This window comes from Aulostomus chinensis, chromosome 20 (genome assembly GCF_037954235.1).
Source record: "Aulostomus chinensis isolate RoL2024-O1b breed Wild chromosome 20, RoL_Achi_v1.0, whole genome shotgun sequence".
NCBI classification, from domain to species: domain Eukaryota; kingdom Metazoa; phylum Chordata; class Actinopteri; order Syngnathiformes; family Aulostomidae; genus Aulostomus; species Aulostomus chinensis.
The window spans coordinates 20207091-20234471 of NC_141339.1; the positions used below are offsets into that span (position 1 = coordinate 20207091).

Below are 27381 nucleotides of genomic sequence, written 5' to 3' on the forward strand. Positions count from 1 at the left end.
GAGATGGAGCGAGAGGTGCAGGGAAGAAAGCGAGACAGCTCTGAGACGAAAAGCAAGAAACGGGGGCACAGGGAGCGCAGAGTAAGAGAGAATGCATTGTGAAACAGAACAGGGAACGCAGGAGGAGACAGAGGAAAGAGCATCCTTTGTAAGCCAGCCATGCACCCTCTGGCTCTTCGATATTCAGTGCACCTTCACAAAGGGGGAGAGGAGGGGGCAGCGGCGGGGTGATTGTGGGTGATAGACCTCGGCTAGAGGTCTGGCAACGAGAGGAGTGGAGTGAGCCCTGCGGCCAGATCAGAACCACACGCTCTCCTTCACAACACTGCACAAGCATGACCTGCTTTCGAAACTATTAAAACGTGTTGACTCATCCTGCTCAACAGGAAGAGTCTCGCCATGCTCCCAAACAACCCTCCAAACCTTAACACCCGCCCACTGGCGCTTTGGAGAACCGAACCTGCCAATCGTTGCGAGACTGACCCGCCATCGACAAACGGTCTGGGCTGATTTGATATGCTGCTCAAATGCCATCGGGTCGGAGTGATCATCAGAGGCATTTTGATTAACCCCCCTCTCTCTCAATAGTCGCTCCAATGTTCCGCCAATTAAATTCATTTTCTGCTGCCACCGCTAATAGGCTTTTCATTTCTTTGTGTGAGTTTCAGTTGCCTCTGACAGGATGAGGGCCTTTATGGAGCACTTAAACCAAGTCTGATGCTACAATTGCCTGCTTGTAATGACAGTCACGATGCGGAGAAAATCAAATTGAGTCCAATTGGTTGTATTGTCTTATTTAAAGTGATGGTTGGGCCCTAATTCCACAAACTGAGGAGCCTATTAGAATCACAGTTAGAGATGAGTAAGAGGAATTATTAACTGAGAGGGCCCGTCCAACAAGTGCACCTTTTGCTCTGAATGCAGTGTTTCATTATCGCTGCACAGCAGGCCGTATGAGTCTGATTCACGCACCAGACTATTGTTTCCCTGGTAAGCAGTTTCCCTGGGAGTACAGGGAGAGAAGACAGCCCGGGGCCAGATAGCGAGTGCGACCAAAACACCAGTGATATTCCTCTCTGGGGGGAGCGCACTGGAGGGGGAGGTGGCACAGTGTAAAATACGCACTGGCAATTTCAAAGACTATGCATTATTGAGAAGAGTAAATGGGTCCAGGATGAACATCATGGCTCATTAATAGTGAATGTGATTACTGTTTCTGGGAAAACAGCAGTCTGGGCAAGAGGGAGATAATTGAAATAGTCAAATCTAAAAGGAAAGACTTCCTTGTTTACTCAGCACCAACTGTTACTGTCTCGTCAAACTCCTGATTAAAGACGATAGCTACCGAGTGTCCTGTTCAGGATGAGTCTTGATCAGCTCACTTTGCCACCTCATTGGTGTGGAGAACATTCTTCTTTTTTTCTCTCTTCCATTTCATGATCTTGGAATTTGAGTCAACTACGTTTCAATTACCGACGGGACTTTTTGACAAAGCCCAGACAGAAAATGAGTGAGCATTTCAGAGAATCCTTCTGAAAGCAAGAGGAGTCAGCCGAGCGAAGGTCACATGTGCCAGAGGTGGGGGTGCAGGCGGAGTGACTTCTACTGTTTGACACGCAGACTTACTAAGTGACACAGCATCATCCCAAAGCACAGACGCCAGATTTGGTTTGACGTGAACTCAGATTATCGCGTTGCCCCCCTGAGGGGTTCCCACGCTGAACGAACAGATGCTTCCTCCTTTTCCTCTCATCTCCTGCTGCCTCCCCTCACTCAGTTACATATGCTCCAGGGTGATGGACGACAAGGAGGCTGCCTGCATTTTACACCAGACATACCAGGCACCATTAGGAACCATTTGCCTGATAGCTAGCTCCTATCGCTTATAGAGGTGATTTGCTCTCTGCCTCGACCCCGATGATGGATCTCTCATTGATTCGCCAGTGTTGGCGATCACTCAAAGGAGCGCCTAGCAAACCAGCCCGCTCCAACTATCTATCAGCTGCTGGTGACGGCAAAGGAGGCAGTTTAAGCTTCTTTAAGGATGCCATTCACAGTGACTTCCTAAAAGTGCTTATGTTAATCTTGTTATCACTTCAGGTTTCTGGTAATAGAGGACAGGAAGCTGTCGGGAGGTCCTGGGCCACATGATTTGGTTCACCCGTCACAGAGACTCCAAGTACGGGATGTTTTTTTTGTAATTCTGACTTCTACTGCCAAAGTCCGATTTCCATCTAACACAACACATTTCAGTTAATTGAGTTGTTCCCCTCTCTTTTCCTGACAGCAGGGTGCCTCTGTATAACTACTCTTAATTGAATTAGCATTTTTATATTTCAGCTGAGAGACAGACAGGGAGAGAGAAAGAGAGCGCGCGAGAGAAGGATCAGGTACGGCGGCGATTAAAGGAAAGATACTTTCTTTTTGATAGTAAATCAGTGAGTAAGTTAAACTTGACTTACACCGGACAAAATACAAATGCAGTGTTTTTCTTGCAGCTCTTTTTCACAAGTTCAAGTAAATGATCGAAGACTGAGCTGCCCCAACCTTTTTTTCCTCGGTGGGCTCAAGCTAAACGGTGGGCCAACCGCCAAGAACAAACTATCTTTAAGATGCTTTTTGTCCTTGAACCATTTCCTCTATGTTTTTTTCTCCTTATGTACACAAAGTATCGCTCTGCCAGCTGATAAAATAATGAAAGAAAATGAACAATTAATGATTCTATATATTTAAATGAGATACTACCTCAAAAAAACTTAAATTATTTTCATTATTAGGCCTGTTATTTATGTATTTATTTCATGTGATAGGCCAAATTGTCTGAATGTTATCTGCAGCAGTGACGTGAGACGCAGCTGAACTGGCTAACGAGGTTGCCAATAGGTGACGTGTAAAATGAAAAAAAAAAGAAGAAGAATTTGTCCAAGAATTGAGCCCTGTGGAACTCCGCATCATATAAGAGCAGTGGAGAGGTAAAAGCTGTCAATGACTGTGTTTCCATGGACCCACGTTGAGCCACTCCTCGATCTGCGTACTGCAATCGGCGCTTACTCTCTGGCAAAGCCCATTTTTTTTTGTGTGAAGCCTTGCCTGCAAACCCATGTGTGGTTTGTTATTTCGCTACAATCTAGAAACCTCATCCATCGCTCTCTCACAGCGACGTGTTTCGGTAGACTACCAAAGCTAATGTCAGTGTCTTTCTTCTTAGCATTGAAACCTGCAAACCGCCATCTTCTCCTCTACTTCTCAGAGTCGGAGTGGGGCGGAGCTTGTGGCCCACCTAGTGGCTTTGTGAGGTGTGAAAGCCCGTCTGCCTGAGCCCGCCTGTTAGGGTCCGCTGTTGTTCCACAGCGATTTGAATGCAGGAATACTCAGAAACGTGATTTTGAGCTCTCTGTCCTCGACGTGAACAGCATGAAAAACATGACTTTCATCAGAGTGGGTCTTTAAACAAATACATCGTGTTGCTTAAGTGACAACAAACCAGATTTGATGAGAATCAGGAGTACTGACTTTGTTTTATGGCACAATTAAATCCTTGATGTTTAACTTGCCAAAACAAAAAAACAACGTCACTGACCTTGGCATGCATTCCTGGGGACTCAACTGATTGGTCACGCCCCTTTGTATGACATCACCTTTATTAATTCATGTGATTTGAGACACATAATAACCATAAACCTGCATGGCTGTAGGGCTTCTGCAACCAGCACACACAGGATTATCCACAGACTGTTTTTATATGTTAATCGTATTTATTGCTTCGAGTGGTTCCTTCTATTTGCGCTTGTTAAGTTGGATATATCAGACCGTGGTGTCACTTTAAAGATGAATTTCACACTAATTGGACGCATAATGTGCAGACGCCGGGATGCGGACGCAGCGCAGGACTGCGGCAGCCCCTCAGCTATTGTTTGATCAGTTGTCATCTACTGCAGGGGATGGGACGGAGCAAGTGAGGGTGAATGTTGGGTGGTTCTTCATAAACAAGGCTTCTGATCAAACTGGGGTCATGTTAGGAACATAGAACCCCCTCGATGATCTCGTCTTTGCGCAACCAGATGTGGATTTAGATGTTTTTTTTGTTTTTGTTTTTGTCTTTTGTAGCAAGTTCACCCTTTAGCGACGCGGCGATCAACCTTAAACGAAGCGCTCATCAAATAAAGGTCGGGCTGTGAGTGACATCTGCGAGAGAGAAAAGAGATTGGAAAAAAAATGAGAGAGAGAGAGAGAGAGAGAGAGAGAGAGACTGCTATAGCTGACGGTGAGAGCAACTGCCCTCACACACGACTGAGGGAGGAGAACAGAGAAGTACCTTCACATAAACTCATCTGCACTTTAATTCTTCTAAACTCTGCGCTGACGTGTCTACCTATTTTGAGCGCAGACGAACCAGGCAACTCAGCCTTCCTACCGAAGTAACAACTCAAATCCTAAGAACCCCCTCCAACGCAACAGCCATCCAACACGACGCGCAGCAATAAGGTTAAAAAAAAACAACAACAAAAATCACGCATTCAAAAGTTTTACAGCTTTCCGAGTCTCAGAAGTAGAGGATAATGAACCCCCACCCCCACCCCCGTCGCCATTTTCTCGATCTATTTTGTTCTATTGAGTTTTAAAGGTAGTCATTCATTAACTGGCTACCTGGAGAATACGGCTTGTGTTTTCTTGAGATCAATGAACCCGTGATCAGGAGAATAAAAGCTGGGTTACCTGAAGATAATGCAACCGGAGTCAACAACATTCAAAGTAATTTCAAGCACCTCCCTTCTCAGCTTCCGAAAAAAAAAACAGAGAGACCTGTCTGAAATGATTATATTCACCATTATTAGATGATTTATGTGTGCGTTTTTCTGGTGTAGCCAGCAGGTCCGAACTGTTTAAGTAAGCAGTTTAGCCTGCTTATTTTCCTGCCTGGATGTCACGCTGCCTTCAAAAAAGGTCACAAAACAAATAATTGTGTTTTAGAGGCTTGATTGCCTTTTTGTGAAATATTGGATCGTTTTACTTCTCTTGGCCTCTCACACTTCTTCAAATCAAACCTCCCTTCTCCTAATTTAGAGAAACAACCAGTGTTTGGGAGAAATGAATCCGACTCCTAGACTACACACCGCTGGGTTCCCAAGGCTGGACAGTTAACACGATTCTACTCTCCATTTCATTATGCTTTGTTTTGGGTTTTTTGTTGTTTTAGGTTTTTTGTTGTTTTGTTTTTTTAGGCCATGATGTTGTTTTGTTTTAGTAAATCTAAAATCACAATCTTCTGGTAAGAGAGGAGGGGGGAAATGTGCAAACGGTGCTTTTACTTTCAGTAAACTTAACTGGACTTGAAACTTTTGGGTCAGGAGACCTTCGCTGTGTCTGTCTGTTTGTTTGTTTGTTTGTTTCAGGACTGAAATGTTGCAAATGTTGATATTTACCGCGAGTACAACAACAGTCTCACTCTTGCCAATGATTATTTCCTCCTACACACCTGTTTACAGGACGTTTAAGGTGTGTGTGTGTGTGTGTGTGTGTGTGTGTGTGTGTGTGTGTGTGTGTGTGTGTGTGTGTGTGTGTCAGCCTTACAGCACAAATCGTCTTCTTAAAAATGACCTGCCATTTATATAAAAAAGATGCATCAAATGGAAATACTCGTGTACAATTACCTTAACTTATTCCAACCCCAGTTTCACCGTGATTGAGGTTGGTTCTACAGCCGCAGGTGGAACCAGGACGGAGATTCTGAGCTGCTTCATTGTAATTTCATGTATTTGAACATCCTGCTAAAACTCATATTTTCTGGCCCGAGCAGCCAAGAACAAACTGACAGGTTTGTGGTACGTCATGATGTGAGTCTGCAGATCACTCAGACGCCCGGGGGTGATTGTCGTAATGAAATCCATTAAGAACGGCTTGTTCGGCTCAGCAAACGGTCCAAAACACACATGCTTTCCCTAAAAATACATTCATAAATATTTAAATTGCCTAGTCATTTGAAAATAATGCAGAAATACAGTTTAACACAAACATTCACACCCGAGAAATGCCTTTGAGACGTCTGCGAAGCTTCTGTGTCGACGTGAGAATACTGCGCTTGATCACCATCAGAGAACCTGGAACCAGTGAAATGTGGGTTGCATAATAATCAACTCAAATGATTAATTTATTACCAAAACAGATTGTGGTAAGTCTGGTATTCATTGTATGTGCAGTAGTAATGTGCAAATCCTTTCTCCGTGCTGAATAATCTCACAGCCTGTTTTGGTAATCCTGGACTTAATTATGCCAGTGAAACAAATTTGAATTTGACAGATGAAGAGTGGATGTTGCAGGACTGAGGAAAGACAGGAGGGCGGTCCGGAGGAGAGCAGGAGTGAGGGAGAGGGTGCAGAGAGAGCAGATGCTGGTGACTTACATCCTCTGATATGTTATTCTCTGAGGTGACAGGTGCGAAAATAAAGACAGAAATATAAAAACACCCGCCTTGACATTTAAACTATTCACAGGCAGCCTTCAGATGTGTAACGTGAGTCGTACAAAGGTTGAAAAATCTGCTGTAGCGATGCTGACAGGGTGGAGCGTTGTGTTCTACGTCTGCAGCAGCGGCGGCGGCAGCAGTACTGGTATTCAGAGGGTATCTCAGCCTCTCTCTCTCTCTCTCTCTCTCTCAATCACACACACTCACACACACTCGCCTCTGTTACCTTGGCAACATATTTTCTGCATGGAAATAGCATCCCTCGCTGAGCCCCCTGCAAAAAGAGAGGGAAAAAAAGAAAGAAAGCACTTCAAGAGATTTAAATGTGTCTAGAACAGATTTAAGTTCAGAGATCTGACCTACAGAGTGAATTGAGCTCTAATCTGCATGCGTTACCATTAAATAGGTTGCAATGAACAGATTAGCATAACAGTCACTGGCAGGCCTCCATAATACGTAACCAAGGATACAGAGGAAGGTACATAAAATGTATCTGAACAGCACTGAAATAATGAGCGATGTGAGGATTCAGAGCAATGTCTCACAGTTGAAACCATGTTGTGTTTACACATGCAGCAGTTTGGATTCATCTACATGAAATCCAGGTCTTGACGAACAGAGCATAGGCAGGAGAAAGATCCTCGCGGGCGTGTTATTAAGAAATGTATAAATAAATAAATAAATGATAATAATACGCAGGGGGCTGAGGGTTGATCGGCGCGGGTTTCCTGATATAGTCGTCCCTAGAAGATGAAGGGGTATCAACTGTGGCTTTTTCACCGCCGAGGCTGCGTCGCTGTGATAAAGCTTTGTTTGCTTGCTGCCTGAGTGTGAGAGAGAAAAACTAATGAAAGAAAATCCAGGCGTGGAGATTGCAGGTGCGATCAAAGTTAGGTGCGAACAACCAAAATGCTCGGCCGGAGCAGAGGTGGAGAGAGAGAGAGAGAGAGAGAGAGAGAGAGAGAGAGAGAGAGAGAGAGAGAGAGAGAGGGAGAGAGAGAGAGAGAGACATCCAGGTAAACATGCAGCGCAGGATTAAAAAAGAAAAACAAGTGTTTTGACTCCTGGGAGAAAGAAGCCATAATGAAATAAGCATCTGAAAGAGAGCAGGTGTTGGAGGCTTGACAGACTTCAGCTGCATAACAAGTAGCGCATTTACTCTCCGCAGCTTTTGTCAACCAAAACAACCAATCCTGTGAATAAATGCTACCCTAGAAAAAAAAAAGACCCACCCCTCCACACCCCCCCCGCCCCAAACGTGTAAGTAATTCAGGCGCACACGCATTCTTTGACACACACACACACACACACACACACACACACACACACACACAGGTCAAAGTTGGTCTCAGGTAGAGAGGGAGAAGTGTTGAATTTCAAGCAGCAGGTCCAGACTTTTAAAGAAAGACAAGACATCTAAAATCGATTTGTCTCCACGCCTCAAAGAAACTTCCTCTTACAAGGATCCGTGGTGTGCGTCTCAGAATGTTTTGTCATCAAATGTTGTTCGTGTTGGGATTTGCGTATCTGTGCCTCAGCACCTACTGCATCTTTGTTTGTCCTAAAAGAAGAAACTCCTCTACGATACTCAGAGCTTTTTCTTCTTTTCTTTTCTTGATTTTTCTTTTTTTTACTCGTGTGTGCACAAGACCTGTTTTATTTGTCAGCAAAATATCTCTGAAAAACCTCGGGGGAGACGTCTTCATCCCAGCCTAAATGTCCTCAAGGATGAGCTGAAAAAAAAAATGTTGTTGGTCAAAGGTCAAAGGTCAAGGACATCGTTGCCTAACATGCAAGATATCTGTCTCATTCTCGCTCACTGGATAAAACCTGGAATGAAAATGAGTGAATTTTCATTCATATTTATCTCAAACGTCCACTGGACTCAAGAGTGGACGGAAAGATTTTGATGGTCAAAGGTCAAGGTCACTATTACCTCTCAGAAAATGAGATGTCGGTTGTGCGCCTCGAGGAAACGTCTCCAAATTCACCACAAACGTCCACTGGGACTCTGGGATGAGCTGGAACGATTTTGGTGGTCCAGGGGTCAAAGGTCAGCCACACCTTCTCCATCAACACAATATCTAAGAAACGCCTAGCAAACATTCACTGGGTCTCAAGGATGGGCTGAAAACACTCCAGTGGTCAAAGGTCAAGGCCACTTGGACAAGTACCCGCACAGAGGCCTCCAGCTCTGACGTGGTGGTTCTAGTTGTACCTGGTCCCAGGGGGTCTGGACTGTTTAGTCTGAATCAAAGTTCTAAGAACAAACAGAGCTCAACTTTCCAAACCCCCGAGGAAAAGCTGATTATGGAAATTTGCGTTTTGGGCCTTTGAAATATAATTGGACTCCCCCCCCCCCTTTTTTTTTGTCTCAGTTGACACGGGATGACATCACACTCACAGCCTCGCAGTCGAACTACAACTACAGGGATCAGCACCATGGACAGCATCTCACCCGGCCATTACAGGGTATCACCGGGAGGGGGCAGTGATGACGCCTCTAGAGCGGCAGGAAGACCAGGATCAGGCCGAAGAGCTGGATCTGAGCAGGACGCTGAGCTCGACAGTTGTGTTAATCCTGCTGGCTGTGCAGAAGAGGAAGAGACTTATGTGTAAAACTCAATATTGCAAGTGCAGACCCCAATAGGAAGGAAGGAAATCCCAGCGAGCTGATGCAGCTGTTAGAAAGTCTGTTAGACGGAGTTAAATATGAATGACACTCCTGATGCCTTTGAAGGGGGGGGGGGTTACCTTTTATCTTGTAATTTCTCCAGAGATCAGGCGCTGGGAAGCATATATGAGATTTAAAGGATAACTTTCGCAGAGCCGGTGATAATTCAGGAATTTACTGCATCCGGCTCTCTACATGAAGCACCATTTTGAGTCGACATACAGCGGAATAAATCCTCGGGTTTGGGATTGGCGGCGTCTCTGATGGCTTGTTTTGATGGATCTTATTTCGATGATTCTTGAGTACGAGTTCAGTGTTTCGTTTGCAGAAATGAAAACAAAAATCCCCACTTTAAATGTTACTTGTGAGGTTGAACCTAATTGCCATTGGGAGAGTTTATGTACTCAGATGCAATTAAACAAAGGTACTACTTTTCGGAGCGTGACAGATTTCTTTCTAATGGCAGTGATCATTCGTTGCAGTCGTTTACTAGGATATTTTTGAATGTTTTAACCAGCGATATTAGGCTTTTTTGATTACGTCTAACGAGAAAAAGACACCAATTTATCACTAATAACACATTAGGTACTAAATTACCAGAATTAAATATCTATTTTTTCAACTTTAATGTCTGCGCTGCTTTAGCTCGTGGCTTTGCCTGCAGGGCATAATTTGAAGAAAACAAAACATCGTCTACACGAACGTCCAAAGACTAAACTTTATTTTTTGTGATGAATAAATAATGCAAGTAAAAAACAAACAAAACTGAACGCATAGAATTTGAGAGTTCACATAAAGTAAATAGAAAAGGTCAGTTTTTTTTAATCAGCCTTGTCACTGCCAGCATCAACTGATGACGTGATACTAATGGATCCGATTAATCAGGTTATCAACAGCGGACAAAGGTCAAGAACCGAAGAGGTCGGAGGGGTCAGAGGTCGCGGTGCCTGATCGGACTGCATTCCCTCCCTGTGGGGTCAAGAGCAGGTTCGTCATACCTGTTTAATATCAAGTTACCCTCAGTGACGCCGCGCCGCCGTGATGGAAGTTGAAAAATGGGGGGGGGATAAAAACATTTCCTGAAAAGAATTGAACGCGAACGTCCATCAACACAAGCTGGCGTGGGGCGGTCCCGCGCCCACGCTGTGAGCTGCAGACGAGGATTCAGAGAGCAGAAACACAGAACAGCTACGTTCATGTCAAACCAAAGATACCCACCATGACACCACTTGGGAGACGAGCGCGTCGTTATCGGTCTCTGTGGCCAACAGTTGAACGCGTCAATGTTTGGCAGGAGACCACGTTGAGTATGGCATGAACACGGCTCCTCCCCTGGATTGTTACGCTCAAAAGGTGCTTCCAGAGGTTACGTCCACTTCATGGTCCAAGGAGAGTTCCACTTCTTAAGAAAATAGAAATATATTATTACCATGTTTCTCATTTTTCAGACAAGCAGAGTTGTTCCGTGCCCGTCCGTGAAACAGCGGCTGTGCATCAGAACACATCGGTCACATGTAAACGGGGTAAACTAAATTCAGTCGCACTCATAAATACGGGAGGGGGGGGAAACACTCAAACAGGACAAACAGTTTTCAAAAATAGCCGCAACTCGCGTGGAGGCCATCTAAACCAATTACACGCAGATCCGTCTGTCCTCCAGGGAGGATTTCTGTCTGTCAAGAAGACGCACTTCTAGAGCTGCTGGTGTATTTCAACAGGGTTGAAGTGACCCATTTTATTGTGGGCAGTTGAGATACATGGGTGTAAATATCAACAAAAGGAGGTTAATTGTCTGTACATTACATTCTACCAAAGAAAGTGATGGTCTCGCAGTCAGTTGGATATTTTAATAGAGACAGGCTCTCATTCCTCTGTGTAAAGATAGAAAATATAAAGCAACTCATGACTAAAAGTTTAATCGGTTAACACTTTAAATCACACCTCTATCTATGTCTACGTAATTTCAATACAGCCATACGATACAAGTATACAAGGTTATTGTGTGATTAGAGAAAAATACAACCGAAGAAGAGTATGGAAATGCAAACATACAGCTGTTTTTGTTTTTTTGTTTTTTGAACTTCTCATACATGTGAAAACGTACATGTCACACACGGTACGATCTCATAATGCCAAGAGGGGAAAGAAAAAAAAAAAAAAAAAGGTCTTCATCTGGGTTTTCTTTTATTACTAAACATAGCCTGAGTCAAGTGTACAATATGCACACTTGAAGGAAATAAAAGCTATGTGACAAAATAAAAATACTAAGAGGTCGATGATTCTCTGCTCGCTCTGGTAAAAATAAGTCTCTGATGTTCGTCCACGGGTTCTTCTGGCAGCCGGGCGCCACGGGGGAGGCAGAGGGACTGTGATGGCCGGGGCTTTGGGGAGGCGCCACTGTGCTCCTCATTCAGAATGACAGCGAAAGGAAGGGAAATGAGCTGAATTTCAGTGTTGTTGTTTTTTAAAGTCTATATCTGTCAGATTTTTTTTTTCTTATATAGAAATCAAAAAAAGTCTCAAGCTTTTCATTCCATCATCAAAAGAGGTTTTCACGTGTGCCGCCAGGATGCTCTTCTTTTTTTTTCTCTTTCGTCTATGTGGCTTGACGCTGGTGGGAGGGATTTCATTGGTTATTTTTGGCTTTGGCGTGTGTGAGGATGTGAGACTTTAGGTTGGTTGACTGAGCGAATTTCTTATTGCAGCCGTCGAAAGGGCAGACGTAAGGTCGGTCTCCAGTGTGGATCCGCACGTGTGTGCGCAGGTTGAAGTCGAGAGAGAACCGTTTCCCGCAGCCTTCGAAGGTACACTGCCGGGAAAAGAGACGGAAAGTAGGTTGATCATAAAGTTTCTGACAGTTGGTTAAACCCCTCCCCCAAAAAAACAATAACCGTCCAATCGGAGGGAAGCAGCTGTGAGGAAGCAAAGGAGGCCATACCAGCCTCGCTCTGACACGTGAGGGACACGCAGCGTTCCAACGTCACGGATGACAAGACTCTCAGTCTTTACAAAAACACAAGATGGGGCGAGTCTTACCCTCGCGTGATTTCTGTCTGTGCTGGACGTGGTTCTCTCTTTTGGCTGAAGCTTTGAGATGAACCTGCACAAAACCTTTACGTCACTGCTTTTCCTCTCTGTGCAACTTCCCCGATGCAGAGACGACCAAATTAAGTGTCGGGAAACGTTTTGCTTGGATTTATTTGAGGTTCTGTCAAGCAGCACGATCCCACTTAAAGACACGGGGGAGACTGAGGAGAAAACCTGAAGGAATCGATGGAGAAACTGAACGAATGCAGACGCGTCCATCCAAGTCTCTGAGCGGTTTGATGAGCCGAGCTGCAACAATTAACTGATTCATAGAAAGTATGTTAATCTGCAACTATTTCAATGGTAAAAAATGTCCAATATTTGTTCGTTGCAGGCTCTAAAGATGAGGATTTGTTGTTATCTATGAAGCTTTGTGCTCTTAGACACTTTGCTGAGCAGATTTCAAATTCTCTTGACGCCTGAGGCTTGGATTCTTTGATTACTCGTGAAAGAACCGGCAAATTCAACCCTCCTGACCAACGCTAATCTGAACTGTGGGTGTGGCAGTAACTGGTCTGAGACCAGTAGAAGACTGCTGCTCTTCATCCTTCCCTCGGGCTGTTTCTGCATCGGTGCTGTCAACCACGACCAGAAGGGTGTTTTTGTCGAAAATGATGATGTCACACTGGCGAAACTGAAATTTCTCGGTGGTGAATCTGTCTCTATTGAAACCGTCAAGATTGGTTTCGATTAAAAGGTTTGAAAATATTCAATCTGACTCAAACCCGCTTGTCCTTCTCTAAAATCCAGGAGCTGAGTTCCGTTCTGAGATGCTGGGGGGCGCCACGCTGGTGTGATGACAGACTCTGAACTCGTTAAGCCGCATATAGAACTTGGCGACTCGCTTTTCAACGCGAAAAAAATTGAGCAATTCCTCACAATCCTGTTTCCCTGCCATGAAAATGTGCTTTTAATGTTGTGAGCTTATGTTCTTAAAAATTTTTTTTTTAAATGGCGTGACGGCAGTCAGGATGCCAACCTGGAAGGGTTTCTCCCCCGTGTGAACAAGTTGGTGGCGTTTGAGTTTGGAGCTCTCGACGAAGGCCTTGCCGCACTCGGCGCAGACGTGCACGCGAGGTCCGTGGGTGTGGAGATGCTTCCTCATGGCTGAGTTGTCCCTGAACATCTTCGTGCAGCCCTGGGGGAGCAGACAAGGAGCAGCAGGGTCAGTAAACTTTAACACGCAGGAGGTCTTGAGTCATCGCACGTACACGTGGCAGGCGTCAGCAACATCTTATAAGCCGAATTAATTCCTAAATAGCGGAGCAGCTTTTTTTTTTTCCACCTCGGGTGGTAATTTATTGTTGACAGGAGCTTCGCACCACAACAGAAGACAAAGAGCGACTAAAACCCTTCGCATTAGCAGAACACGAGGAGCCGAGGAACGGCTGATAGCTCCGGGAAGCACATGAAAATCAATAGAGAGAAGTGATTTCTTCACTTTAAGGCTGGTGAGGGAGAGCACGGCCCGACTCACTTTATGAGGGCAAGCTATCGTCCGGGGAGCGTCGTCCTCTTTGACTTTCCTGGGTTTCATCCTGTTTAAAAAGAGAACGGACACAGTAAACAATAAGAGGCCGTTTGTTTGGCTTCTCTGACTGACGTATCACCTTCAGACGGCACGCGGGTGAGGGAAAACACACTCAGCAGGCCGGCGCTTGGACGGCTGCTAGAGCAGGGACAGTCACTCGTGAATCAATGTTAAATGAGTCGGTTTTCCAAGGCTTCAACATCTGGATGGTTCCCTCAGCCATCAGGACACTTGACGCTTCAGTGAGACGCAGGTTTAAGGGACATTTTCACCGCTAGAAGACTTTCAGGACCACACGCTCTCTGACGCGTCGGTTTGCACGCGAGAAATAAACAGCAATCTGTGTCAACGTTTACAAAAATATACTGAATACGAATGACAGGCCATGGAGTTTGACACAGCCAGGGTTCACATTTGTCCCAATAAATTTCCAAGATTTTTCCCAAAACTTATGGTTAATTACATAGAATCCATAAGCTTCCTGGTTTGACACAAACAATATCCAAATCATTACTGACCACAAGAGATTGTTTCTTCAACTCAAGTGACCACTAACTTCAGATATTTGTGAAGCAAATTTCCCAAACTTTCTGGCTTTATGTAGTTTTAATTTATTTTCATAATCCCATGACTTGGTTTTTCATGACCAAATGAACTCTAGAAATATTACATGCATTCACAGAAAAGTTTCACTGTCATCTAATAACTTTTAAGTTTATCATTAACAATTCAAGTGTGAGATTTTCCTTTTCTTATCCCTCACTCTCTCTCTCATACACACACACACACACACACACACACACACACACAATCTAAACAACTTTTTGGACTTTTAAACTGATAAATGAACTTATGTGATACTGAGCCTCTAATTGCTCCTGATGGCCCTGTGATGGACTGGCGACCAGTCCAGGGTGAACCCCGCCTCTCACCCAATGTCAGCTGGGATAGGATCCAGCCCCCCCCCCCCCCCCCATGCGACCCTTAACAGATAAGCCGATGGATGAACTTATGTAAGAGTTGTAATACACACAGTTTGTTCAAACCTTGCGCAAGAACAGGAATCAATATCCTTGGAAACACACACAAACACACAGCATGCCAAGTGCAGAGGACTTCTATATTCTAGGTGTTGTTATAAGATGAATTCTGATTGACAGAGAGCATTTTAGTGAGGAGGGATTCAGAGATCCTGACACACACACACACACACACACACACACACACACTCTCACCTGGCAAACTCAGCCAGCTGTTTGGGGTCCGACAGATCGATCCCCGGGATGCCACCAGGGGGCAGCTTCTTCCCTGTCATGTACTCGGAGTAGTCCGGGGGGGAGTTCTCCCCGACGATCTGCTCCTCCACCACCGACTCATGGTCAATGTCTTTATTGTCATCTAAAAACACATTACAGAGACTGAACCGATAACAGACTGGCGGTTCCCTCAGTGCCCGGGGGGCTGCCAGCTGCACCGAGCTCACACACCCATGCGCACTGACAGGAAGGTGAAGGATTTCGTCATTGAGTTGAAATATTGTTTGTCTCTTTTGTTTGTTTGCGCACAGAAACTCGGGCCCCGGGACAGACACGTCATAAACAGCAATTACATCCTGACACTCTACCACGGCAGTGACAACACGTTTGGATGTTGCACAACTAAGTTTAACTCAAAGAAAAATCCGTGCAAACATTACGAATATGAATGAGTAACACTGTCCACTTTAGCCTGTTCACTGCTTCATATTTCATGGCGACTACAGAGTTGAAGCCTTGAGGGAGAACTGGACTGATAAGAGTAGAGACCTCAGGGTGTCACACCCGTGCACGCCTGTGTTCATGATTCCAAAACATGCGCTTCACATCCTGCTCATGTGAGGGAATTCTTACCGTATCAATAAAACCAGCAGGTCGAATTGTGCTTATGTCACAGTCTGGGTGATCAATAGTGACTCCTACTTTACACCGACCAGCAGAGAGCACGAAAAATAGCTCCTTCAAGAAAGAATCTGTGTAAATTAATGCTAAAATGCAATTTAAAGATAAAGCAGCTGACATCTAAACACATTAGGATGTCTTACTAGTGTGTGGAAAGATTGTGCACGGTCCCGTCACTGCACGGCGGCAGCAGCGAGTCTGGTGCAAACCCGGCGTTCGACCGCTCAACTACCGCAAACAGCAGTCACGGCTAACTGCTAAATGATTCACTAGCTAGCCAGTACTTTCATCAACAACAACAAAAAGAATGCACGCAATTTTAAACTCACACACACTTTACACGAAGCTCCAAAGCCACACTGGTTAAATATCAGACGTGTGAGCGCCGGAGTTTGCGGCCTGTGTGTATCCGGAACCCGACTGTGTGTGTGTGTCTCTCTCCCCCCGAGCACCGCCGCCATTTCTGCCTGGCCGCGACTATCGCCATTTTTTCGGGGCCGCCGCCATACTTACTAGTCTCGGGGAATATGGCGGCGCCCAGCAACACCTAAAACATGGCCTCCCTTCAAAACAAAAACATTTCCATATGCTACATTTGGGTTTTGGGTCGAAAACTGGTATTATTTGTAGTAGCTTCTCACGGCGGTGCAACCGAACACTCCAGGAACTAGTCTGGTGCAGCAGGACAACGCCCTGGCAACGAGGCCTCATGCGAAGGCTAGCAGTGGATCTGACAGATACGGCCGGGCTAACGTTACTTACCCGATGCCCACATTGTAACAGAAAATTCCCCCTCCAGTGTCTTTATTTGCACCTGCTTCTGTTCCCATTTTCGTCCACCGGCCTCCGCGCCACTTAAATAGCTCTTTTTGCCCGCTTTCTTTCCCCCGGTGCCGCCTCCCCGTTTCATCCGACCCATAGAGCTCTTCCCAGCCACAGTCACTAAAGTCTGCTCGATGTACTCGTCCTCCACACCCGGAGCTGGTACCGGGATGAGGATCTGATCCTCGAACCCGCCGCTGCCACCGTCCGTGTGCAGGTCCGAGTCATCCCCTCCGACCACCTCCTCCCGGGTCTGTACAAGGATAACCTCCTGATGGTGGTGAATCGAGCTGGGGTCGTCCGTGACCAGCGGCTGGAGCGCGATCATGGGCTGCCCGTCGTCATCGTCGTCATCCCCACCGACCACCGTGGTTTCGATAGTCTCCACCGGTATCGTTTCCACCTCTATCTCGTGGAGCTCCACGATCTCGGCCGGCATCTCCGAGCCGTCTGTCTCAATGTACAGCGTATCTCCGGATGCCATGTTGTATTCCGCCAGCTTGCCTCTCTCATTCACGCCGTGTTGTGCTCCGGTTTTGGACCTCACAAACACACTCACACACACCCCCTGTTCTGCTCCTCCTGCCGCTGTCTGCTCACCCTCTTCCTCGCTAACAACTCTCTCCACTCAGTCCCACGCCAGATCTCGTCGCCACTATCCTGCCTGATTGGGAAACATCGCGAGATTTGGAGGGGAAACTATGGAAAATACTGCTGATGCTACTGGGGGTTCCAAGGGGGCTCCCAAACCTGTACAGACAACCTCAACTTACATTTCGTAGTTTATTAACGCACTGTGAATTTATTATTACACTATAAACTAACTTTATTATTAAACTATATTAATAAAGGTAGACTTTAAGTATAAATTAATTTGTTTCCCCATTTTCTCCACAGTAAAGGTATTTTTACATTCTTCTTCTTCTTCTTCTTCTTCTTCTTATTATTATTTTACAACTTGTTTTGGCTAAAATGTTCCTGTTGATAATGTCAGCACAAAAACAAATTTAAATGATATTCACATCTAATTATTTTTAAGTTGAAAAACCTGTTTGTCGATCTAAACATTTTAAATCAATTAATGCATTTTAGTGTCAGAACCAGTTCAGGTTATTCATTCTGTTCTCAACGACAACAGCAGGAACATCGGTGCCTAACATTTACAGTGCTTGACTGGAATGGACAGGAACGACTTGAGCTTTGAGCCAGAGTGAGGAGGGAAGCAACTGCTGCTGCACCTTTAGTATGCTCTACCTTAGGCAAGGCAAGGCAAGGCAATTTTATTTGTAGAGCCTGTTTTCACCACCAGTTTGTCTCAAAGGGCTTCACATGGCATCATAACAACATCCTCTGCCCTTAGACCCTCACATCGACTGAGGAAAAACTCCATAGAAAACCCTTTTACCAGGGAAAAATCTGAGAAACCTCAGGGTGAGCAACAGAGGAGGGATCCCTCACCCAGGACGGACAGACGTGCAGTAGATGTTGTTCCAGACAAGAAAACAGTTTACAATGCAGAATGTGGGAAACACGGAAATGTTAATAACAGCTGAAGAAGGAAGCTTCTGGTAGGGGAGGCAGGGAGAGCAAGCCAGCTTGATGGGGGACTGGATGGCAGACTGGTTCATGGAAGGGGAGCGGAGGCCGGTGTAACAGTAGGGAATAAGGGGGGGGGGGCGATGCAGGCGGCGGTTGGGGCTCTGGTGGATCTGTGGAAACACAGAGAGACTGCGAGACACCAAGGCCAAACTACAAAGTGCAACAAGTAGTGGTAATGACAGTTCCAAAAATGTGCAGGGAGGAGAGGAGGAGAGAGGGGGAGAGGAGAGGAGAGGAGGGAAGGGCTCCATGTAACCTGATGTGTCCCCCAGCAGTCTAAGCCTGTAGCAGCATAGCTATCAATGGTTCAGAGCTACCTGAACCAGTCCTAACTGAAGGCTCTGTCATAGAGGAAGGTCTTAAGCCTGGACTTAAACGTAGTTAAAGTGTCGGCCACGCCCCAAATGGTGATGTAACCACAGGTTTCGCCATTGACAGCTGATGGCCATACTGAAGCAAAAGCCACAACAAATACAGAGGGATTTCCTACATTGCGTGTATAAATGTGAAGTTGCAAGCAATTTTCACAGTATTTGTGTACAATCCTGTGACTCGCATAATTTTCTCATCCTGTACATTTCAGTTATTCATTCACACTGCTGCTATTTATAGAAAACCTAGACATCCTTACCGTATGTAGCTTGTCATATCTGATTGCAGGCTATTATTTTGGATCTATTTTTATTCAATTATATGGATGTGTCTCATCTAATTTTTGCTCTCCCTGATGTAACACCTAGATTTCTTCCTCTCGGGAATGAACAAAAGGCTTACATTACTTTCATTTCTCTTTCAAACCCAAAAATAATTTGTGCAACTCACGCAGCAGTTTACTTACTCTATTAATTCCGATCGAGCTGCCAAACATCCTACGCACACAGAAAGCTGCAGAAATTATGATAAAACGGTGAAAGTTTGCCAAGAATATCCTTTATAACAAAAAAATAACTCATATTTGTCCTTGTGCCCTCATGTTAACATCCAGTGGACAGCACTGTTTAGGAGTTAAACTTTAAACCTGGTGCTATACAAGGCTGCAGCAGGTACAGACTACAAGGAATTGTTCCCTCTAAAAGAACAGGTTAATCTACATAAATGTCCGCAAAATGCTCCAGTGTACACAAGATGAACTGTATATTTGATGCCATGTCTTCCATTTATCTTTTGAATCGCTTTTAAAAAAAATCCTTTGGTTCGAGCAAGAGCATTCGTCACTGTGTGCAACACTTCAATAACACAATACGGTCGTACAAAAACTGCTCAGACATTTCACACTTATCTGGTCTGCACCAGCTGTAATATCTGGCGCCCACTTCAATAATCACAGGTTTTTTTTGTCAGAAGAAAAAAAAAAGGAAACAAAAAAAGAGAGAGAGGCATTGAATTAGCACCCAAACAAACACACAAAAGGAACAAGACGGCCTCATTTATCCAAGACATTGTTCACAGTTTTATTTGAATTCATTTTAAACTTAAGTGTGTTTCTTTCCTTTTGTTGTTGTTGTTTTTGTCAAACCAGGAAGCACTTTGTCATAAAAGGAGAGAATAAAATACAATATTTCACCACATCCTTGCAGCCAATAAACATTTTATTAACAACATGATCACAAATACTCTGGTGTGTTATTTCTTTTTTTTTTCCCCTCATAAGATTGCAATATCCAAAGAAGTTTATTTCACGCTCCGTTTGTTTGTAGGACAAAATCTTTTTTTTTTTCTGCCTTGCTGTGTTTGCAAAACGGATAAAAAATAAAAATAAACGTTCCAGGTCAGACGATGAGAACACGTTTGGATGTGCTAACTCAGAACCAAATGAAATATAAAATACAAAAGGCTGAGATCAAATTATGTGCAATAATTAATGTGAACATTATCATTTACTATAATTTCCTCATTATTACAACTGTACTCGGTAATAAGAAAAATAATAGCAAGGATAATACAAATTAAAGCAATAATTAAAAAAAAGTGTAAAATGAACTTGTGAAAAATAAAAAGCAAAACAAATAAAACGACTGTTTTGTTTGTTCCTTCAGGCTGAGGACAGACGGGTGAACTGGGCTGACGGACGGACAGAAACGTTAAGAAATCAGAGTAATCAGTGCGAGAGTGCGACCCAATCACATCGTCCTCTCCCAAACAAACAACAAGATACACACACATGTCTGAAGTGTTACAGCAACACCACAGCTGAACAGGATGAGTACGATGTCACAGTTTGGGCCTCCGGTCTTGACTTCTCCTCCTCTTCCTCCTGCTCCTCTCCCCCCTCCTCCTCCTCCTCCTCCTCAGGGCCACAGCAGCTGCTGCAGGGGCCACATTTGGAGACGGTGGCTCATGTCTGGGAGTGGCTCTGAAAGATTATGTCGTGCTAATTCGACTGAGTTCATGTCTAATGGCTGAGTGGGGCAGAGAGGAGAAATAAGGGCCAAGTTAGGCTAATAATACAGATTAGATGGGAAACATAACCTGATAGAGGAGACAGGAGGTTACAGGGAATAAGCTCATGATGTCATGGATTACAAGCTAAATGTGACACTTAAAAAAGAATTAAACACTCTCTAAATGCTGTGGGATAGAGATATATTTAGAATTATCAATATTATATGTAGAAGCATTCTTATAACCATGTCATATTATATTAATATGATCTTATAATGTCATACAATAGGTGATAGTCAAATATTGAGATTAATGAAATCTTCATTAATGTGTATATGTCTGTATACATACATATTTATGCATTTCATTATTTGTTTGTGCTATTGTTGTTATTGTGATCCGTCTCTAGTTTACATATCTTCATATTATTCCTATGTATTTATTAATTTTATTATATTTTAACTGATTTATTTATTCATCATTGAGATTGCTTTTTATTTTTCTCCCGTTGTTGATTTACAAAAAAAATACATAAAACGATCAAGTAAAGCCAGGGGACAGTTAACTAATCAACAACAAGACAAAAAGGAAACAAACAAAAAAACCTCATATGCAATAAAAAGTTAGAATTGAACACTTGGTAGGAGTTAAGCCAGGAAACTAAAGCCTTATCGTTTATCAGTTTATTGTCCTCCAACAAACACGTTTTAATTCAGTCTATTCAGCATCAATATCATGATCAGTGCTGCAGCTGTTCATTGTTGTATCAAATCATCTCCAGGCTCTGATGTATGTGATGTGATTAGGGTGACACCTGGTGGTCACATCTCCCCATAACTACCTGTCCTCTTCCACTCCAGTGGAAAGATTTCTGATTAATTTCAACCCCAAAAGGTAGAGAGCTGCGGAGTGCTGCTACGAATGCTAACCGATTAGCGCTGTGCGGCGTGATTGCAGGTTAAAAAATGAAACGTACCATCGATGATTTCATCCTTCACTTTGTGCAATTCACGGAACACTTCTTCCAAGATTTCCTGATGTCACACACACACACACACACACACACACACACACACACACACACACACACACACACACACACACACACACACAGTTGGATAAGAAAAGTGTATGATACATCCCTCATTCATGTAGCGCATGACAGAAATGGGAGGAGCATTGTCAACTGATCAGATGAAGTTACGCAACTGTGGTTGGTAACAAGAACAAATGAATAAAAACAACACACACACCCTTTTTGATATTAATGCATGTTTTCTTTACCTGTTTCATTCTATCGACGTCTAACGAGTCTGCGTCGTTGCCGCTCCCCACGGGCCGTACCCTGCATCATCATCATCATCATCATCATCATCATCATTCCTGTCATTGTGCTTTGTGTGAACATATCTGATGAACTGCGGTGCTTCAGCCTCTCACCTTGAAACCATCGACCGGTCTGCAGAGTTTGCTCTGTCCCAAGGCTTTTTTGCTCCATCTAGAGGACAGAAGCAGCCGGATTTACTGACACTTAGAGATGAAGATGGTGAGAGGGGGACAAAACATGATGGTGATACGCATTTACATAATTTTTTCTTTTTTTTTTTTAGCTAAAAAGATAAAAAACAAAAACAAATAGGGCTGATCAGTAATAGCACCACCTAGTGGTTACAGGAAGTAAGCCTGATGTCATTTGTTTGACGTCGGAATGACACCGTGTTGTAATCAAGCGATTTGCAGCAGCATATCCTAAGTGCGTGCTTTCTAGTGCCACCTACGGGACACAGGAAGTGATCTCTGCACCGGAGCGCACGGCAAGCAATGGTTTGCTCCTAAGTCGTCATCTTCCGCTTATTCGCTTAGTAAGGGTCGCGGGGGGGCTGGAGCCTATCCCAGCATCTACGGGCGAGAGGCGGGGTTCACCCTGGACAGGTCGCCAGTCCATTGCAGGGCCAACATAGAGAGACGAACAACCATTCACACTCACATTCATACCTACGGTCAATTTAGAGAATCAATCAGCCTCGTCCCCAAATTGCATGTCTTTGGACTGTGGGAGGAAGCTGGAGTACCAGAGAGAACCCACGCAGACACAGGGAGAACATGGAGACTCACACAGAAAGATCCCGCGCCCGAGCCGGGACTCGAACCCGGAACCTTCTTGCTGTGAGGCCACAGTGCTGACCACTGCACCACCGTCCACCACCTGGTTTGCTCCTAAGTGTAATATCCAAATATTCTCGGGTTCCACCTCTCTCTTCCTCAACAGAACGGACACACACATCACCATCACTGCCAGGAGTCAGGAGCTCTCCTGGGCAGAGGTGTGTCCCCTCTGAGTGTTTTCTAGTTTATCATACGAGGAAGGCCACGCGTGCAACATGTCATATGCTGCATATCATGTTGGTGGACAGGAAGGTAATTACACTGTTGATGGGAGACATTTTTCCAGCCTGTTATCGCCTCCTCACAGGAGCCACCAATCTTTACTTCACACACTGCATTGTTGCTCCCTGAACATGTACGATATTGATGACGGAGCCGTTCTGATCAGTTGTCATAGTTGCTATAAGAGGGCAAAAAATGGTATTGCAACGCCTCCAATAGATGGTTCACAATACATGTGGTTAATATTCCCACCTGTGGCATTCTGTCCACCCCGGGTGCTGGGTGATGGAGAATTTGGGTCATCCTGAAGGGCACAAAAGACACAGACATCAGTTCATCATCATCATCATCATCATCAGCATTAACACAACTGATTTCTTGTTCTTAGGTGAATTGTGAAGATTTATCTACTTTCCCAGCACGTCATTTATCTGACTGCTGTCGTCGTGATTCGTCACATATCGCAAATGCGTTCAACCCTTTGCACGACTCCATGTTTTCGTCTCAAATAAGTGAACTCCACACAGAAGTAACGACAAAGATCATTAAAGTGAGGCCCGCTAATCATGACCCCCATCGTCCTCGTAATACACGTCAATGAAGTGGAACCATCACTCACACTTTGGCTGTCCTCTGGCTTCTCTGAAGCTGCTTTCCTTCTGGGAGCAAGAAGAAGCCTCAAGTCAGAAGTGATCATTTACCCTGAATCCATTCAATAATCTAATGATCTAATAATTAACCCCGATGAGACCTGGATTGATCAAAAGCTTCAGTGACCAATTATGGGGCAACAGGATATCTGAAACTCCTTCTTCTGACCTTCGTGCCAACAGCGCATTCATCTCCTCCATCAGTCCTCCACTCCCTCCACTTGTCCGGTTGGCATCGTTTTTGGCGCTTGAGGAGCTGTCCTCGGGCTGGAGACAGGAGGGGACAGTCAGCAGTTACATGTCATGTCTCTCTGACATGCTAGAGGTACTACAGTTACATCCTGCGTGTGTCTCACTCTCTGAACGCGCCGCAGCTTGGCCCCGGCGATCATCGCAGCGAGTCCTGTTGGGGCGGGGGGCTCATCACCGTGGCTCCCTCCACCCAGGGGCAGTGGAGGAGGGAGAGGAGGTTGGGGGGCTCCTGCTGAAGGCGGTGGAGGTCCTGGAGGTGGTGGAGGAGGAGGAGGCCCACCAACCATGCTCATTGGAGGAGGTACTACTGGTGGGGCCACAGAGAGAACAGCAGGGTGGCCTTGGAAAGGAGAACCTGGAGCAGGTGTGGTGTATTTAGACAACGGTACAGTCACATTCGATTTTATGCGGCGGAGTTGAGCTTCCTGTGAGTACCTGAGTTGGAGGACCGCCGCTCCCGCTCCATGTGTACCTGCATCTGCTGCTGCTGCTCCATCATCTGCCTGAAGGGACACAAGAGAACACACACCTGGTATCACAACCACCACTTTACTAGCCATGAAAAGTCCTCCAGCCTTAAAATCCAGCTGGTATCACAGCGATCGTCTCTTTGGACTCACAAGTTTTTTTTTTCCACATGTACTGGTGAAATCTTTAAATTTTTATTTTTTATCGTATTAGGCCAGCTTCAGAGTTGTGTAAAAATGTGAATTTGTAAAGGAAACTTCTTTAAGATTACATGCAGTCTTCTGACCGGCCCTAAATTCAGTCTGACAGACAGGAAGTGACGCCTGATGACTATTTGTAGCTCTTTGCTCCTGACATCTGTTACATTCCTCTTGGAACATTCACGTCTTTGCAAGCCTGGGTGACTGACAGTAAGAAATCCACAGTAGATGGCAAAGCAAGAAGTTACACATTTCTAATAGGCTTTGGTTCCCATCTGTAAGACTAAATTGAGGGTTACATAAGTCCTATAAGGTGTAAGGACACATCTTTGCTAAAGAACAATCCATTAATTGGGACCACCATTTATATAAAATCATCTAGTGCAGGTTCACATAGGTGGTGCTATTTAATTGACCTTGGAAGGACCTCTCTCGTGGGTGTGCGCTGCAAACGTCTTTTATTTCAACTTAGGGTTAAATGGATTTTGTCAGGAGTGAAAAAAAACCCTATAATGAACGGCTGAATACCGATAAAAGCTTGACAAGCAAAAAGAAAAATCTCCTCCAGCTGTGAAAACAGTTGAATGACAGACTGAATTACAAATTTACAAGTTATCTGTCCGCTTAGGGCCTTGAAATAATGCCAAATGTGAGAGGAATATTTTTGAAACATCTTCATCGCGGTTTGAAGTCAAGGCGCTGCTGTTGAGCTGCATCTTCAGTTGCTGCGTCCAGAGATTTCCAGGAATCTGTTTGTGTAAACTTGCATCTTAATTACAGCAGATGGGACGCTGTCATCGTGATGAAGGCGGCTTTGATTTTGGGATCGTTTGCTTGAAGTCATCTCTCTTTCTACACACACGCACACACACACACACGCGCACACACACACACACACACACACACACACACGCCATGTTTTGACATTTCAGTTTTATCCTGAACTTTTAGATGGCGAAGCAAACGTCCTTCTCCTCATCCCTCACGACCTCGTCAAACCTGCCTTGTCGGCCCTCACATCTCTGTCTTTGATGTGAGGAGCATCTGCACGTCCCGACTCAGGAGACGACGGAGGACGGCTCGGCGAGAGGATGTGGAATTTTCCAACTGTGTGTTCTGAGTGACGATCTGCTGAGCCAGCAAGTGTACGCAGCAGGAGCAGAGCTGCTGAGCAATACTGCCCGACTACCGCTGGAGAGACCTCTGTCAAATTAATCTGTGTCCACTGACACGCACGCACACTCACTCACACTCACACTCACACACACACACTCACACACAAACACACGTGCGTGCGCACACACACACACACACACACACGTAAACACACAATCTCCCCACACAATCACAGCTGTAATCCTTTGTGCCAGAGGTAGAGTTCAGCAGACGTGGGATCAAATGGAGGCGTAACCCCCATCATATTTGTTCTTTTAAGCCCTGGCATTTGGCATTTGGATGAACCAATGGGAGGAGCTGGAGTAGGTTTAACAGCAACAAAGACCCAGTTGTGGAGAGACAGAAGGAGGCAGAGAGACAGAAGGAGGCAGGGAGACGGAAGGAGGCAGAAAGACGTCGTGGAAGAAATGCACGCCGCTTAGCAAGTCATGGAAATGGCCTCAGGCATCATTTTGAATAATACTCATCCATTTATCTGGAGTCATAATCTACCACAGTGATTCAGAAGTGAAAGAGACCTGGAGGGGCCACAGAGAGAGAGAGAGAGAGAGAGAGAGAGAGAGAGAGAGACAGAGCGAATGAGAGAGAGAGAGAGAGAGAGAGAGAGAGAGAGAGAGAGAGAGAGAGAAAATATTAGGATAGATTTTGTGGCCACAAGCTACATCTTCCTACAATTTGATTAATTAGTGGGAGTGCGGTCGCAAAGTAACTAAATTAAAGGAACAAGTTACATCTTGTTGTCTCAAAATAACCAAAGTGAGGGGACACCCTGCAGTTTATGACCTCATAGTAACGTAATTGAAGAAATAATTAATGCAGTTACATCTTGTGTCCCCACACAAATAAACTGAGGGAACAATAAATAGTGGACACAAATCGATTAAACACTAAAGTGAGGGGAAATGTTTTATCCTGTGGCTACAGTGGGCAAGTTGTATCTTGTGGCCTCACAAAATATGGAGAGGGTCCAGGGCTCTGTATAATCATCTGGAGTTTTCAGCCATTCTTAAAGCCCCCTGTCTTCATCTGACTGTCACACATGAGAGCAGTTCCTGCGAGGGAGTCGGAGGGTATTAGGGGAATGAAGAGAATGGGAATAAAAGTCAATGAGGGCAGCTGTCGGCTTATCTCTGTTGCTAAAGTTCATATTCTCTCCGTGCGGCAGGTTGTCAGACACAAGGGGCTGCACTTACTAGCCTAATCCCAACCACTGTAGCGTTTGGACACGGTTCACCCAAAGGTCACCCGCTAAAAAGACTCGTCCCTCCTGCACCAAAAAATTCAAGACTTCCAGTAAACATTTTAGAAGACAGGCCATAAATGTCAGGACACTGAATATAGACAAATGTCTCTCACTTGTGCACAAACAGTTTTGTAAGGCTTCTCTATTTTTCTTCTGATTTGGTGTGGGACGAGCTGACACGGAAAACAAAGTTATGTCATTTACTTTTGTGCGCCAAGGAGGATTTAGATGCAGGCGGCAGCTTTTTCCAACGGTAAAGCTGTGAAAGCCCACTGTACATAAACGACAGACAGACAACTCAGAGACTAGCTGGCGAACAGCTACGCGTTTCTCAGGAGATGACGGAGGCCAAAAGAGTGTGAATATTCGGCTCAGATTCACCAGAAACACAACTCCAAATAAAGGCAAACAACTGTTGGCTAATATCAGCTCAAATGAAGATATCATGTGTTGTTCCCAAACAAACACAGCCAGATTTGCTGTAAACATTATTTGTTTAAAGTTGAGCC

General features: G+C 44.8%; 2 protein-coding genes across 5 annotated transcripts in view; both read right to left on the bottom strand.

The window, feature by feature from the left end:
- Nucleotides 1–10832: 10832 nt before the first annotated feature.
- Nucleotides 10833–17166, bottom strand: yy1b (YY1 transcription factor b). 2 transcript variants are annotated; one of them, XM_086190159.1, is made up of 5 exons: nucleotides 16455–17166; nucleotides 14991–15153; nucleotides 13702–13762; nucleotides 13204–13362; nucleotides 10833–11946 (listed from the first exon to the last, which is right to left on the bottom strand). In XM_086190159.1, exons 1-5 carry the CDS (start codon nucleotides 16996–16998, stop codon nucleotides 11764–11766), a joined length of 1110 nt encoding a protein of 369 aa, XP_086046285.1. In that variant the 5' UTR covers nucleotides 16999–17166; the 3' UTR covers nucleotides 10833–11763. The 2 variants fall into 2 exon arrangements, with proteins under 2 accessions (XP_086046285.1, XP_086046286.1); XM_086190160.1 differs by having other exon boundaries at nucleotides 10834–11946; nucleotides 14991–15141; nucleotides 16455–17165.
- A 1521-nt stretch (nucleotides 17167–18687) lies between these two features.
- evlb (Enah/Vasp-like b) overlaps nucleotides 18688–27381 on the bottom strand; it is a 48621-nt gene continuing 39927 nt past the window's right edge. For 2 of the 3 annotated variants that reach the window (XM_086190009.1, XM_086190006.1), the window contains exons 5-13: nucleotides 24221–24288; nucleotides 23890–24140; nucleotides 23703–23800; nucleotides 23503–23542; nucleotides 23136–23187; nucleotides 21936–21993; nucleotides 21780–21840; nucleotides 21472–21529; nucleotides 18688–20512 (exon numbers count right to left, since the gene is read on the bottom strand). In XM_086190009.1, the coding sequence (XP_086046135.1) occupies nucleotides 20475–20512; nucleotides 21472–21529; nucleotides 21780–21840; nucleotides 21936–21993; nucleotides 23136–23187; nucleotides 23503–23542; nucleotides 23703–23800; nucleotides 23890–24140; nucleotides 24221–24288 (724 nt within the window). In that variant the 3' untranslated portion in view covers nucleotides 18688–20474. The remainder of the gene's footprint in view (nucleotides 20513–21471; nucleotides 21530–21779; nucleotides 21841–21935; nucleotides 21994–23135; nucleotides 23188–23502; nucleotides 23543–23702; nucleotides 23801–23889; nucleotides 24141–24220; nucleotides 24289–27381) is intronic. The other variant, XM_086190007.1, reaches the window with a different exon arrangement.

Bases quoted from the DNA above. Each gene is read 5' to 3' on its own strand.
- yy1b (XM_086190159.1), bottom strand. From the start codon at position 16,998: ATGGCATCCGGAGATACGCTGTACATTGAGACAGACGGCTCGGAGATG. The intron at 13,363-13,701 runs GTGAGTCGGGCC...CTGCTCCCCCAG, and splicing joins CGATAGCTTGCCCTCATAAA to GGCTGCACGAAGATGTTCAG. The intron at 11,947-13,203 runs GTTGGCATCCTG...TTTTCCCGGCAG, and splicing joins CGGGGGAGAAACCCTTCCAG to TGTACCTTCGAAGGCTGCGG.